Genomic DNA, 16302 nt, shown 5'->3' with positions numbered 1-16302 from the left:
CTGTTTTCCTGTGCCTCAGGCCCTGTCCTGGCTACTTGAAATGTAACCAACCACAGAGTTAATCCACCTGAAGAAGTCCTACTATTAGTCTCATTTTGCCAAGAGCAAACTGAGGCATGAAGAAGAAATTTACCCCAGACTTCACAGACAGAAGACAGTGTGCCTGAGCCAGGATTTGAACCCTGCTGCTGGCCACCTGGCTGCCCAGTCACTACCCACTGGCTCACCAAACCTACCCAGATGGTCCCTGTATTTGGCCCTGGATCCTTCCAGACCCAACACTCAACCTCACTTGGCTCAAGTTCATTCATAATCATCATTCTTTAAACACACAATGTGAATGTTACACATGTGAAGTCAACACAGAGTGTGGGGAAAAGCATTCGTAATAACGTTTCCTGGAAGGTGTTGACTCTTCCTGAGAGGACTCAGGAGGGTGAAAAGGGCTCCTACCTGGAGAGTGTAGAAAAATAACTACCTGCTCTGTCCAGCCCCTCTGCAACATGATGTTTACCTATGTAGAACTCTGTTCACGATAATAAGGGTTGGTTGTTTTTATAGTTTCTTAGGATGATAAGAGGGGTTTCCGTGGTGACTCAACGGTAAAGAATCTGCCTGCAATGCAGGAGACGCAGGTTCAATCCCTGGGTTGGGAAGATCCCCTGAAGGAGGGGATGGCAACCCACTCCAGCACTCTTGACTGGAGGATCCCGTGGACAGAGGAGCCAGTCAGGTAACAGTCCATAGGGTCACAAAGAGTTGGACATGACTAAAGCAAATTAGCACACACACACCCGATGGTATAGAACAGTTTGTTTAAATATAATTTTTTGGTAGCTGTTGATTAGTTCTGTTTCACTTAAGACTTAGCAATTCATCTATTTAGAGCTGTTGAATTGAAGTTTTAATTTAAAATTTTTTAAGTTGAAATATAGCTGACTTACAATATTGTGTTAGTTTCAGATGTACAGCACAGTGATTTGTTTTGGGGTTTTGTATTAACATAGATTATATTCCATTATAGGCATATGAGATATTCAATATAGTTCCCTGGGCTATAGAGTAAATGTTTGTTGCTTATCTATTTTATGTACAGTAGTTTGTATCCATTAATCCTAAATCCCTAATTTATCCCTCTTTCCCTTTGGTAACCGGAAGTATAGTTTCCATGTCTGTGAGTCTGTCTCTGATTTGTTGATAGATTCATTTGTACTAAATTTTAGATTCCACATATAAGTGCTATCATATAGTATTTGTCTTTCACTGTTTGACTTATTTCACTAAATGTAATATTATCTGACTTCCCAGGTGATGCTAGTGGTAAAGATCCTGCCTGCCAATGCAGGAGATGTAAGAGACATGAGTTTGATCCCTGGGTCAGGAAGACCCCCTAGAGGAGGGCATGGCAACATACTCCAGTATTCTTACCTGGAGAATCCCATGGACAGAGGAGCCTGGTGGGCTACAGTCCATGGGGTTGCAAACAGTAGGACACAACTGAAGGGACTCAGCACGCACCCAACATTATCTAGGTCTGTGCATGTTGCTGCAAATGGCAATACTTCTTTTTTATGGTTGAGCAGGATACCATTGTTTATATAGACCACATCTTCTTAATCCAATTGGCTACTGAAAGGCACCTGGGTTGCTTCCATGTCTTGGCTATTGTGAATAGCGCTACTGTGAACATTGGGTACATATATCTTTTCAAATTAGTTTTTTTTCAGATGTATACTGAAAAATTTTAACTATACTCTTCGGTTCCCTTTCTGTCTGGAGCAAAAGAAGATGACCTGGGGGTGGGTATCCGACTGTCCTAAGGAAGCTGACCCTAGTAAAATGCTAGCCAACAAGTATTCTATGACCCACACTTGGTGGCACATATACACAATGAGATATTACTCAATCATAAAAAGAATGAAATAAAGTCATTTGCTGCAAAATGGATAGACCTAGAGACTGTCATACTAAGTGAAGTAAGTCAGACAAATATCATATTTTATCACTTATATGTGGAACCTAAAAAATTATACAAATACACTTTTTTACAAAACAGAAACAGACTTACAGACATAGAAAACAAATTTATGGCTGCCAAAGGGGAAAGATGGGGGAGGGAGAGATAAATTAGGAGTTTGGGATTAACAGATATCCACTGTTATATACAAAATAGACACCAACAAGGACCTATTGTAGAAAACAGGGAACTATACTCCATATCTTGTAATAACCTATAATAGAAAAGATACTGAAAAAGAATAGATGTATGTGAAGAAAGCTGAGTGCCAAAGAACTGATGCTTTTGAACTGTGGTGTTGGAGAAGACTCTTGAGAGTCCCTTGGACAGCAAGGAGATCCAACCAGTCCATTCTAAAGGAGATCAGTCCTGGGTGTTCAATGGAAGGACTGATGCTAAAGCTGAAACTCCAGTACTTTTGCCACCTCATGCGGAGAGTTGACTCATTGGAAAAGATTCTGATGCTGGGAGGGATTGGGGGCAGGAGGAGAAGGGGATGACAGAGGATGAGATGGCTGGATGACATCACTGACTTGATGGACATGAGTTTGGGTGAACTCCGGGAGTTGGTGATGGACAGGGAGGCCTGGCATGCTGTGATTCACAGGGTCACAAAGAGTCAGACACAACTGAGCAACTGAACTGAAGTGATAACTGAATCCCTCTGCTGGACACCAGAAACTAATACAACACTGTAAATCAACTCTACTGCAATTTTTGTTAAATTTAATAAAATTAAAAAAAAATCATTCGTCTGATAAACAGTACCTTTACCAGGTGATCAAGGTCAACATCAACAGTGGTAAGTCATGTTGACAGTACATACCCTCAAAATGGTGTGGGGAAAATGACACTTGAACTCTGCGGTCTTCCTCCCCCAAATCCATAACCCCAGTCCAATCATCAGATGAGCACCAAATAAATCTCAACTAAGGAACAGTCTATAAAATTCCTAACTAATGCTCCTCGAAGCTGTCCAGATCACCAAAATCAAGGAAAGCCTGAGAAACTGTCACAGTGGAGAGGAGCTTTAGGAGAGAGGATGATTAAATACCATGCGGTGTCCTAGATGCGATCTCCAAACCAATAAACAAAAAGATAATAGGAAAAAGCTATGGAAATCTAAGTGAAACATGAACTTCAGTAAACAATGATGTATCCACCAGGGTTCAGTAGTTGTGGCGAATGAAACATATTGATGTATGAGGTTAGTAATAAGGGAACTAGGTGTGGGGCTTGTGAATTTCTGTACACTCAGCCTTCTGTATCTGCAAAGCAGAAGGAAAAGGAAAGAATCATTTCCAGGGGACTTAACATGCCAGGGCCTGTGCTGGGAACATTATATACATTGTCCAATCCACTCATTACCAGCACTAACTGAGGTTGTTATTATGACCTCTACTTTACTCACACAAAAACTGTTCGCATTTGGCAAGTGCCCCCGCAGTGCCAGATTCTATGCGGCACCCTGGATTTGCATTATCTTGCTTCCCTCACAATATCCTATTTTAATATTTCATCTTTCACAGATGAAAAAGCTGAGACTCAGAGTAATCACTCGACCAAGAGGCCACAGTGTGTGCAGGGAGAGGCTGATTCAAATCCCCAAACCTGCACGCTTCCCATTACCCTGTGTTTCTCAGGTGTGACCTGAGATCACTTCCTCCATCAGCACCCGGGTGGTGTATTTAGAACGCAGGCTCCCAGGTGCTGTCCCAGCCACCCCAACTCAGGGTCCCAGCAGGTGCTGGGAAAGGCCCCTGACTCCAGCTCCATGCTGAGGATCCCAGTCTTTTGCTGCCTCTCAGATATCCCACTAGATTTTACTTTCTGGGTTATCATTAGTGGATATTATCGGCTGTGCGTGCGTGCGTGCTAAATCGTTTCAGTCGTGTGTGACTCTTTGCAAACCTATGGATGGTAGCCCACCAGGCTCCTCTGTCCATGGGACTCTCCAGGTAAGAATACTACAGTGGGTTGCCATTTCCTTCACCAGGGGATCTTCTCGACCCAGGGATCGAACCCACATCTCTTATGTCTCCTGCATTGGCAAACAGGTTCTTTATCCCTAGCGCCACCTGGGAAACCCACTGTTGATTAGACAATTCTATAAGTCTGTGTAATTAAGGGACAACTTCATCACCCATCACTAAATTACCAGTCTCTGATCCTCCAACTGATTCCAGAAGCTCACCCTCAGTTTTTAAGCTCTCCTAGACCTATTTTCTTTTACAATCAGAAGCATTTTTTTTTTCAAGCCCAGGGTTGATGGTACCATATCTACTAGCATGCCAGTATTAATTCTGCAACTCTGTCTAAAACACACAGTGTTATGCAAAGAAAAAAAAAATCATTATGCTATCTTCTGGTTTTAACAACTTGCTCAAAATTTGCCACCTCTGTGCTCCTGGAAGGAAACAAAGAAGAAAAATCAATCACTTGAAGAACAAGAATTGACTGCATTTTTGAACAGCCACTGCCTGGGAACGAACAAAGTAATGTACTTTTGAACAGCACTTCAGTGGCAACTGGATGGGAGGGGAGTTTGGGGGAGAGTGGATACATGTATATGTACGGTTAAATCCCTTTGCTGTCCACCTGAAACTATCACAGCATTGTTATTCAGCTATACTCCAATCCAAAATTTAAAAAAAAATTTTTTTTAAGCACTTTGCTTTATCTGACAGCCACTGATGAATGAATCTTAGCCAGGGCTGGTGGCAGACACAGAACCATTTCTTTACCAGACTGGACTGACCTTTCTGAGGTTTTCCTATCTCTACACAGTAAGTCAGTCTTCTTAATGTCTACATGGCTGAGCCACATTGCAAGAGGAAATATTTTATACCTACCATGTTTTCTTTCCTCACCATAATAGTTAGAAATGCTAACTCAAATCAGGACTAATCTACTTAGCAATCTGTGTAAGCATATTAATTACTACAATAAGCAGACTTTGATGTCTGACTGTGACTTCCAATGACAGAAAGAGGAGTCACTGTTTCCTATCTCACTGTGACATGCTTGCTCAGATAAAGGAGGAGCAGCGGGGTATAGCCCTCTAGGAACTGGATCAATGTAGACACTACAACTCCAACTTAGAACCGTGACCCAGGGGTCCTACAAATGGTCATTACAAATCCACAGGGATGATAGCAGCTGTTCTCACCATTCACCTCTGGTAGCATCATTCGTGAGCGCACGTGCAAGAAATGAATGTTTAATAGCCTATTACACCCCTCCCGAGGGTCACCCAGAAAGACAGTGACCCAGGCGCTGTCACTAGGAAGCAGGGCTTATTTACAGCAGCAGGAGTATGGCAGTGTCGCCTCTGGGGTGGGCTAGGACAGAACATCACAGGGCTGAGCATCTCTGCTCACACCACCCAACCCAGACTCTTGACAATAATCACAACAATACATCTGTGATACCCTAATTACGCTGTTTCTCCTTATCTTGACATTCAGACGCTGGAACAAAAGAAGATGTATTCCATGTAAGCCAATTATGGGGAACAGAGGAATTTAACAAGATAGCAATGTACGCCAGGTGAGCAGCCAATTATAAGCTTTTCTTAATTACTATGAGCTAAATATGAGCTATCACAGACTTGAGATCACTCCTAAATCCTGGATATGAATTTCTTTTTTAAAGCACAATAGCGGGAAGGTCAAGTTTTCTTTCATTGGATGGGATTTTCAGGGACTCACAGGAGTTTACCATAACAGAGGAAGGAAGGTTTCTCAAAGAGCTGGTTTTGGTGTAAAGGCATGTGGCTGGGGCCCCAGTAGGGACGGTGCCAGACCTGGACCACCACCCTGCAGGGGAGCATGCACCCTGGTCAGTGGATGCTACAGTGCTTCTGAGCTCAGGGACGGATGCCAGAGCACCAAAAGACCGGTAACTGGGGAGGCCAGAGTTTCAGTTATAAATAAGCCCCCCAAATGATGAGATAAAAGGTAACGATACACTTGAAAGTGTGGGATAGGAGGAGATCAGCTTCATGTAAAAAGAATAATGATTTGTGCTTACATAATCAATGTTTCCAATAACAGCTACCATCTATGAAGCAATTTCTATATACCAGACACTGTTTTAAGCCCATGACTTGGATTAATTCAACCTCCATAGGCATTTCTACTATCCGTATTCACACACAGGAAAACTGAGGCATGGAGATTTCACTTTTCATTCAGGGTCCAACATTCAGACACAGGAACCAGGAAACCAACACAACTAGCCTGACTGCAGACTCTGCCGATTTCCCCACTGGCTGCAACATCTTTCCTGAGATGAGTTCAATGAGATGAAAAAGGCCCTCCACGCACTCTTGGTCCCCATCCTGGCCCCTCCCCACCACCATTCTCATCACAGCCTCAGATCTCCCCTGAACTTGACCACCATGCATTAACACTTCCATTTTACATTCAATATACATGTATATTGCTGTATACATTTGAGTTGATTTTGGCCATTCCCCATCTTCAATGCACGCAGACCAGACAAGCCTGTTAGCGGACACTCACGTGGATCGGCGAGGCAGGGTCAGGCTGGACGCTCTAGAACACAAAGCAGAAGTGTCTGGGTCATCACCTCATGATTTCAAGGCTACATTAGTGATGGTAAGAATTAGATGTGGTCTTGCCTTTAACAGGGAATACTGGCAGCTGGCCATGATGAGGCAGAAGAGGAGCGCCCATATGTCTTTGCAAAAGCCTTGGTTCAATGTCAGAAATCCAAGCAGGGAAACCAGGATGATGAGTAAAACCGCCAGCACATTTTCCTTGACATCTTCAGTTCTGAGCAAAATAAACAAATAAAAACAATATTGAAACTCCATCTAAAAAATTTTAATTTATCTACTTAAAAATAATTGTAATATATAATGGAACTATACATAATCTTGTTGTGTATTTTCCTAGTCTCCTGTAAATGTGTTATCACACTTTCACAATTTAAAAAAATTAAAATTAAAAAAAACAAAGGGAATAAAAGGTAAGGTTGTCTGTTTTTATCCGGAGAATACGTGCATGCTTTTAAAATGACTGACAGCAGAGAGTACTTATCCCAAGCTTTTATGTTTGGTAACAAGATTTTACAGTTTCTTTCTTTCTTTCATTATTACTGCATTCTACATTTTTTTAAAAGCCATATTTAACTCCCATTTTGTTATTGAAACAAGTGAAATATAATCCCTTTGGGTGTCCCTGGCCATTAAACCAGGTTTACTGGGAGAAGATTTGTTAATTGTTCCATCCACCACAGTGAAATGTGTTTCAGAAAAGGAGCTTCACTGACTCCTTTAAGTGGAGGAAGGGGGTACATTTCACTTGACTAAAGCAGGCAATCCCTTCCACATACAGTCACAGTGGCCAGAATTTGCTGCTCCGTTTCAGAGGCCAGGAGAGCTCCAGCCAGAGAGCTCAGTGCAGCGGGTCTGACCCCAGTGTGTCACTGGGTAATCTCTCCGGAGACACCACACGAGAGGTGTGGGGCAGAGAGATGAGCTCATCCAGACGTGAGGTGTTATCAGCGGGTGTGTAAAGGGACAAGAAAGGGAGTGTCAAGATGTTGATATAAAGGGGCTAAAGGCAGGATCGTGGGGGAGGCAACGAGGGCTGCTAGTGGGAGGAAGTGGATCCATCAAAGTGCAAGAGGGGATGTGGAGACACTGGATGGAGGTAGGGGGAAAGCAAATTCCCTGGTGACTCAGACAGCAAAGAGTCTGCCTGCAGTGTGGGAGACCCAGGTTCAATCACTGGGTCAGGAAGATCCTCTAGAGAAGGAAATGGCAACCCACTCCAGTATTCTGGCCTGGAGAATCCCATGGACAGAGGAGCCTGAAGGGCTATGGTCCATAGGGTTGCAAAGAGTTGGACAGGACTGAAGCCATTTAGCACACAGAGGGGATGTGAAGAACGAACTGAGGCTGGGACTATGACATCAGAGGTGGAAGGCTTCTATGAGAGGAGGAGATGTAGGGTGGAGTTATAGGAGGGAACAGTTGAAAGGGAGGACGGTGTGGACCCCAAGGTCAAGAGTTTAGATGGACTAATCACTAGAATTCTGAGTGAAGTGAAGTCGCTCAGTCGTGTCCAACTCTTTGCAACAACATGGACTGTAGCCTACCAGGCTCCTCCATCCATGGGATTTTCCAGGCAAGAATACTGGAGTGGGTTTCCATTTCCTTCTCCAAGAGATCTTCCTGACCCAGGGATTGAATCCAAGTCTTCTGCATTGAGGAAGGATTTTTTACCAGCTGAGCCACAAGGGAAACCAAGAATATTGGAGAGGGTGGCCTATCCCTTCTCCAGGGGATCTTCCCGACCCAGGAATCAAACCAGGATCTCCTGCATTGCAGGCAGATTCTTTACCAGCTGAGCTATCTTATATTGCCTATTTTTGTCCATGTACCTATTGGTCTTTCCCATTAAATTATGATCATTTTTAGATAGGAATAGTTGGCTACTTCATTCTTGGCATGCTCAGGCACTTCTAAATGTTTTCTTTAATTAATGGATCTTATTTTTAAAGCAGATTTATTTTTTTAAGATTTTTTTAATGTGAACCATTTTTTAAGTCTTTATTGAATTTGTTACACTATTGCTTCTGTTCTTTATGTTTGGGGTTTTTTGGCCATGAGGTATGTAGGATCTTAGCTCCTCAACCAAGAATCAAATCCCTACTCCCTGCCTTTGAAGGTGAAGTCTTAATCACTGAACCACTATGGAAGTCCCTAGAGAAGTTTTAGATTCACAACAAAATTGAGGAGAAAGTGTTAAGAGTTCCTACATAGCTCCTCCCTCCAAATATACACCCACCTTCCCCCACCATCAACATCTCCCACTAGAGTGCTACATGGGTTTTAACTGAGGAGGCAACGCTGACAAACCATTATCAACTAAAGTCCATAGTCTACATTATGGTTGCTTTCTGGAGATGTACATTCTATGGGTTTAAACACTGTTGTAATGATACATATCCACCATTATTGTACTATGCAGAGTATTTTCACTGCCCGAAAAATCCTTTGTGCTCTGCCTATTCATCCATCCTCTCTGCTGCTGCTGCTAAGTCGCTTCAGTCGTGTCCGACTCTGTGCGACCCCACAGACGGCAGCCCACTAGGCTCCTCTGTCCCTGGGACTCTCCAGGCAAGAATACTGGAGTGGGTTGCCATTTCCTTCTCCAATGCATGAAAGTGAAAAGTGAAAGTGAAGTCGCTCAGTTGTGTCCGACTCTTTGTGACCCCATGGACTGCAGCCCACCAGGCTCCTCCATCCATGGGATTTTCCAGGCAAGAGTACTGGAGTGGGGTGCCACTGCCTTCTCCTCCATCCTCTCTAACCCCTGGTAACCACTCATCCTTTTACTGTCTCCATAGGTCTGCCTTGTCCAGATTCCATAATGAAATCATACAGTATGCAGCCTTTTCAGGTTAGCTTCTTTCACTTAGTAATACACATTAAAGGTCCTCTGTGTCTTTGCATGGCTTGATAGTTCATTTCTTTCTACTGCTCAATAATACTGACATACCACAATTTGTTTATCCATCACCTATCAAGAGACAGTCACTTCCAAGTTTTGGCAACTATGAATAAAGCATCTATAAATGCAGGGTTTTGTGTGGAAATAGGGAGCATGATTGGTAGGTCAAACTGTACTACTAATGTGTTAATTAGTGAGAAACTGCCGAGCTGTCTTCCAAAGTGGCTGTTCCACTTTGTAATCCCACCAGCAATGACATGAGTCCTGCTGCCCTACACCCTTGCTGGCATTTGCTATTATCAGTGTTTTGGATTGGGCCTTTCCAATAGCAGGCTTCCCTGATGGCTCAGTTGGTAAAGAATCCACCTGCAATGCAGGAGATCCCAGTTCAATTCCTGGGTCGGGAAGATCTGCTGGAGAAGGGATAGGCTGCCCACCCCAGTATTCTTGGGCTTCCCTTATGGTTCAGCTGGTAAAGAATCTGCCTGCAATGCAGGAGACCTGGGTTCAATCCCTGGGTTGGGAAGATTCCCCTGGAGAAGAGAAAGGCTACCCAGACCAGTATTCTGGCCTAGTCCATGGGGTTGCAAAGAGTCAGACACGAGTCAGCAACATTTACTTTCTAATAGGTGTGTGGTGGTATCTCATCATTGTTTTAATTCATAATTTCCCAATGATATATAATGTGGAGCATCTTCTCACACATTTATTTTCCATCTGTATATATTCTCTAGTGAGGAATCTGTTCATATTTTTTCCCATTTTTTAATCAGGCAACCAAGAGGTATAGAAGTACAGAAATATAAAGAACTCAGATATTAAGATGCTCATGTTGAAACCTTTTTTAAAAACTGAGGGAGGGACAATAAATACTTGCTGAAAAGTGAAATTTATGTATTTTCTATTCTCTACTATGTGCTTTTTATAGAGCTAAATATATTTGTTTATCCAATTCAGGTCTATAAAATACTTTATGTATTCTTTAGTTTGCTCATAATATTTTGAAGTATCTAAGACTATCTAAGGCTTAGGAAATAAAACAAAAATTTCAATTAAAAGAAAAACTTCTTCTATTTGGAGAAAAAAAATAAAGTTCCTAAAAGTCATTTTCCCCAGGTCCTCCTCCACCAGGACTGCATTCCTCTGCCTCACACCATCACTCCCCTCCCACGGTTCCTCATAAATACTGGTGAAGAAGTTTGCTCCCTGGGTAAGGGGTGTCATGATCAAGGCTATACTTTAGAAAGATTTATCTTGCAGAGGTTAACAAGATGCACTGAAGGGGAAAGAATAAACAGTACTCCCGAAGAGAAGTAACCAGAGCCTGGGAAAGTGACACACCTGGGAAATTAGAGGGGACATGTGACTCTCAGTCACAAAATAGAACAGAGCAGAAAAGACTCTGATTGAATGGAGTATGTACCATCAAAGAGTGAAAGAGTAACGATGACTTTAAGCTTTCAGTCTGGGGGAAAGGCTCATAACAGCAGAAACTGGGAAGGAGTTTGCTAAGGGAAGCTGATGCATTTGTTCATGCAACAGAAGTGCTGCGAATACATCAGCGAATGAAACTCATGAAGCCTCCTTTCCAGTGGGCAGTGACATAAAATAAGTAATACGCACAGAGTAAGAACGTGGTAGACTATCTGAAGAGCATTCGTGCAACAGAAAAATGAAAAGAACAAGCTGAGAGGAGTTATGAGTGTGTGGACAGAGACCTGATGGATTTTAAACAGGAAGGTCAGGCTAAGTCTCTCTAAGAAAAAGCATTGGAAAGACAAAAGGGCCAGCCTGTGCAGTTATCTGAGGGAAGAGCTCACCAGGTGGAGGGAACCGCCAGGGCAAAGGTCTTCAGGCTGGAAGAGGGCCTGGTGTGGTGACCAACAGGAAGACCAAGAGGCGAGCAACACTCTGTTGGGTTAAGAACAGTATACAGGGAGATACTAGGGGAAATGTTAATTGGTGCAGCCACTCCAGAGAACAGTAGGGAGGTTCCTTAAAAAACGGAAAATAGGGCTATCCTGCAATCCCATTCCTGGGCATATATCCAGAGAAAAGCATAATTCAAAAAGATACATGCACCTGTGTTCACAGCAGCACTATTTACAATAGACAGGACGTGGAAGCAACCTAAACGTCCACTGACAGATGAAAGGCTAAAGAAGATGTGATATATATAAAATGGAATACTACTCAGCCATAAAAAGAGTGAAAGAATGCCATCTGCAGCAACACAGATGGACCATGAGATTATCATACCAAGTGCAGTAAGTCAGAGAGATAAATATCATACGACATCACATATGTGAAATCTCAAATACAGCACAAATGAACTTATCTACAAAAGAGAATCAGACTCAGACATGGAAAACAGCCCGGTGGTTGCCAAGGGGGAGTGGGGTGGGGGAGGGATGGATTGGGAGTTTGGGATTAGCAGATGCAAGCTATTTTATATAGGACAGACAGACACAGCCAACTTTGGTCAATATCTTATGATAAACCATGATGGAAAAGAACATATATGGATAACTGAAACACTTTGCCTTACAGCAGAAATGAATGCCACACTGTAAATCAACTATTATCAATCAGTACAATTTTGGAAAAGAATAGTGTCCAGGGAGAATGGGTGTGAGCAGTTGATGCTCTTACAGTAACCCAGATGGGAGATGAAAAGAGCTCAAACAAAGGTGGCAACATTAAAGGTGGAAGCCGCAGTAGATTCCTTTGAAGGAGCAGGAAACATAATCTACGAGAAATTGAACGTGAGAATGAAAGGAAAGAAGATTTAAGGATTATGCCAAGATTTTTAGTGAAAAGCTGGGAGGATAAGGTGGTCATCAGCTGAAGTGGGGGAGACCACAGGTGGAGCAGACCTGGGATGAGGCAGAGATGAAGAGCTCAGTTTCAACTCTGATTATGAGATGTCAACCCCATAGCTAGATACGCAAGTAAAGAACTCCAGCAACAGGTCCAGGGTGGAGATAGAAACTGGTCACTGGCAGATTAGTGGGATTTAAAGCCATGAGACTAAATGTGATCACTAAAGAAAAGTGGGTAGAAAGAGAAAGATCAAGGGCTGAGCAGCTCCTGGGACATCAACATGAAGGGGTCACCTGCAAAGGGGACCAGGAAGGAGCTACCAACAGGGCAGAAGGAAAACCAAGAGAGGGCTGAGCCCTGGAAACGAGAGAAGAGAGTAACCCAAGAATGAGTCCAGGGACATGACTGACAGGATCAACCATGACCTGGCCCAGGGCAGGCTCCACGCGGTCCTAGGGTCAGAAGACGGAATGCAAGGAGGTTATGAGAAAATGGGAGGGGAGAAACTGGGGGGAAAAGATAACATGCAGTGCTTCAAGGAGCTCCGCTGCCAGGAAACCTGGAGAAACGGGACAGCAGCTGGGGGAACGTGGTCCAGAGGATTTGTAAGGATGGGAGGCATGAGAGCACATCCTCGCGACGGTGAGATGGCGAGTTTGCCCCTGCTTGCCACATGCCTGGCTCCCTGCTGTATCTCAGCTCTGTGAGTTTCCTCCTCAGATAAGGCCTCTGTCATCACCTGTCCTGACATCTGTGTCCTCCTCCCCCACGTTCCTCTATCTCAGGCCTTCAGGGGATGGCAGCCAGGACCATGTGCCGTCTTAGCCCACTTCCCCCAGTGGAGCCAGGCCTCCTGAGCACAGGGACTGTATGTCTGTTTCATTCATTGCTCTATACCCAGGGCTCTTTATAGAGCCTAGAGTGGAGTGGGTGTTTTGATTTTTTTTTTAAGTGTTGAATGAACAAATAAATGAATGAAATGATGCTTAGATGGACAGCTTTTTGTTTTAGATGCTAACCTGATAAACTGGTGAAAGAAAAAGAAAACCTAGGAGTTTTGCAAGATGAGGTAATAGCAGAAGGGAAAGGAAGAGAAAATGATAAAAGAAAAGAGAGACAAGTCTGAAAATATCTAAGCAGACTGGACGGCAAACTGAAGGCAAACAGAAGAGGCTGTGATCACAGGGACCCAGGACGCTACCATGATCAGAGGATAAGGAAACACATTCAAGGAAGATGAGCCTGAATCCCAGGGGAAAAGTTAAACAACGTCAAACAGAAGTCCTTGACCTGGGGGAGTTCAGGGCAGCGATTAGTCTGATTTCATTGCCTGTTATTCACCAAATTCTTCCAGTTTCTGCCAACACTTATAAGTTTGTTTTCTATTATGTATGTGTTGTCTTTCCAAGCTTTCATTTGGTAAATTCACGTTCTCTCATCCATGTGACTTTAGATACTCCCAATGAATATCCAGGGTAATTTACATATACATTTTCAAATAATAAAACAGCTCCGGTCATCAAAAACGTAAAATTTATCGTGTGAATCCCTGTTTTCTTAAACAGCCTTTCACATCATCACTGAACTAACCAGGTGAGCTAAGGAGGTGTGCTGTGCCCCAGGCCATGCTTGGGTGGTGACCTCTCACACCTGGGCATCTGTGTTTTCACAAAGCTCCCAGGCGGTTGTGTATGCTGTGTGCGCTGCTCCACAGTCCTTGGGCGGGGCTGCTCTCTCCAGACAAAGGTCCCAAGCTGCTCGGTTTTTCTAGGTCAGTGCTCTGGGTTTTCCTTCCTCCTTCCTCACTGTCAGCTGGGAGTCATGGCGTCCCTTCCTCCCCTCTTCATTGACTGCCAACTAGAAAACCAGATCACCAAGCTTGCAGGTGGATGACTGAAAGTAGGATTCATGGGCTCTGAAGAAAGGGTGATCTCTCCTTAGAAAGTTTCAGTGTCTGCATTTGACAACATCTACTTTGGCTAGAAAGGAACATGGTCGGCTACAGTCCACAGGGTCACAAAGAGTCGGACTTGGCTAAAGTGACAGCACACACACACTGGCTACAATCATTTATTTCATTTAAAAATTTTTTTCTTCTTTCTGGGTTCTGGGCCACATTCCAAGTAATAATAATAACGGACTCTGCGACCCCACGGACTGTAGCCTGCCAGGCTCCTCTGTCCCTGGGATTCTCCAGGTAAGAATACTGCAGTGGGTTGCCATTTCCTTCTCCAGGGGATCTTCCCAACAACTAATATTTAAAGAACTCTTTCTATCATTAATTTGGTTTGATCCTCACATCCTCTCTGTGATATGGTTTGTTGGGGTTTTTCCATAACATCTTACTGACTTTTTGGCCAATCCAATAGATTACCACATTTAACAGGAGACTGAAGGCAGTGGTAAAGAACCCACCTAGCAATGCACAGGTTCCATCCCTGGGTCAGGAAGATCCCCTGGAGAAGGGCATGGCGACCCACTCCAGTATTCCTGCCTGGAGAATCCCATGGACAGAGGAGTCTAGTGGGTCGCAAAGAGTCGGACATGACTTAGCACGTAACTTGCAAGAGAGGTGATTAAAATGATTTAACACTATAACCTTCACAAGATGATAATCATCTTCCTCATCATCATTTTTTAGATCTTCACTGGATTTTCAGCTAATTTTCATCAGTGAGTGGATTTTAAAATAACAAACCCAGAAATCCATAGAAATATTTGTATTTAATATGAAGGGTTAAGGCAAGTTAGTTCAACTTCTAATAATTTCTTTTTAAATGAATATTTCAAAAACACTTCTCATCTATCAGACTGTATTATCTTGAATTATTTTAGTTAAGTATGAAGTCTCCGTCTTAAGTGTGTGCCCCTGGGGTAACATAGTATTGTTAGAAAAACCATTATAACTCCCTTCCCTGACTTGTGGGTCCTGAAATTTACTGTTGTAATTTTGCATGACTACAGTTTTTCAACATGTGATCACACCATTTAAGACATTATGATAACAAGTAGTCACTGGGGGACCCACAATAGCCAGGCAGGCAACCAGCCTTCCCACTACCGCACTGACTGGCATTTAACTGTGAAACTCCTGTGTTTTCTGATGACACCATTAGTAATAGCATCCGAATCTCCAAACCCACAACCTGTGAATATCACAATTCATTGTTGTTATTGTTTAGTCGTTAAGTCATATCTGACTCTCTTGCGACCCCATGGACTGTAGCCCACCAGGCTCCTCTGTTCATGGGATTTCCCAGGCAAGACTACTGGAGTTGGGTTGCCATTTCCTTCTCGAGGGGATCTTCCTGACCTAGGGATCAAAACCACGTCTCCTGTATGGACAGGTGGGTTCTTAATCACTGAGCCACCAGGGAAGCCCCCACAATTTATATACCCACATACTGATGTACACCCTGGTTCCTTTTAGTTTTTAATAATTATAAATACAGATATTAAAAACATTCATATGCAGTATTTATGTGGATGTTTTCAAATCAGTTAGGTAGTTACCTAGGAGTACAATTGGTGAATTATATGGCAAAACTGTTTACTTTAGAAAACTGCCATCCTGTCTTTCAAATTAGCTATACTATTTTGTTCTTCCACCACCAATGAAAAAAGGGTTTTTTTGTTCCACATTCTTTCCAGCATTTGCTATTGTCAGTTTTGTTCGATTAAACATTCTCATAGTATATAGTGGTATCTCATTGTTGCTTGAATTTGCAAATCTCTAGGTTAGAAAATGATAAACCTATTTTTATGTACTTGTTTGCCATTTGGATGTCTTCTTAGATGAGGGTTCTCTTCAGATCTTTAGCCCATATTTTAAAATTAGGTTGTTTTCTTATTATTGAGCTTTAAGTAGTCTTTGTATATCTTGGATATATATCTGATGTGTGTTTTGTAAATTTTTAATTTTTTAAGTCTTTATTGAATCTGTTACAAGATTGCTTCTGTTTTTTTTGTTGTTGT

At 42.9% G+C, this 16302-nt stretch overlaps 1 protein-coding gene across 1 annotated transcript in view; it reads right to left on the bottom strand.

Moving 5' to 3' along the window:
• The window catches only part of PCNX2 (pecanex 2), a 306992-nt gene that overhangs the window by 225036 nt on the left and 65654 nt on the right, over positions 1–16302 (bottom strand). Inside the window, exons 11-12 of the mRNA XM_068982673.1 lie at positions 6663–6816; positions 6544–6576 (exon numbers count right to left, since the gene is read on the bottom strand). Of these exons, the coding sequence (XP_068838774.1) occupies positions 6544–6576; positions 6663–6816 (187 nt within the window). The remainder of the gene's footprint in view (positions 1–6543; positions 6577–6662; positions 6817–16302) is intronic.

The sequence above is a fragment of the Capricornis sumatraensis genome, chromosome 10 (assembly GCF_032405125.1).
Source record: "Capricornis sumatraensis isolate serow.1 chromosome 10, serow.2, whole genome shotgun sequence".
NCBI lineage: Eukaryota > Metazoa > Chordata > Mammalia > Artiodactyla > Bovidae > Capricornis > Capricornis sumatraensis.
Note: the sequence above shows the minus strand (reverse complement) of the source record. Positions and strands in the feature narration are given on the sequence as shown.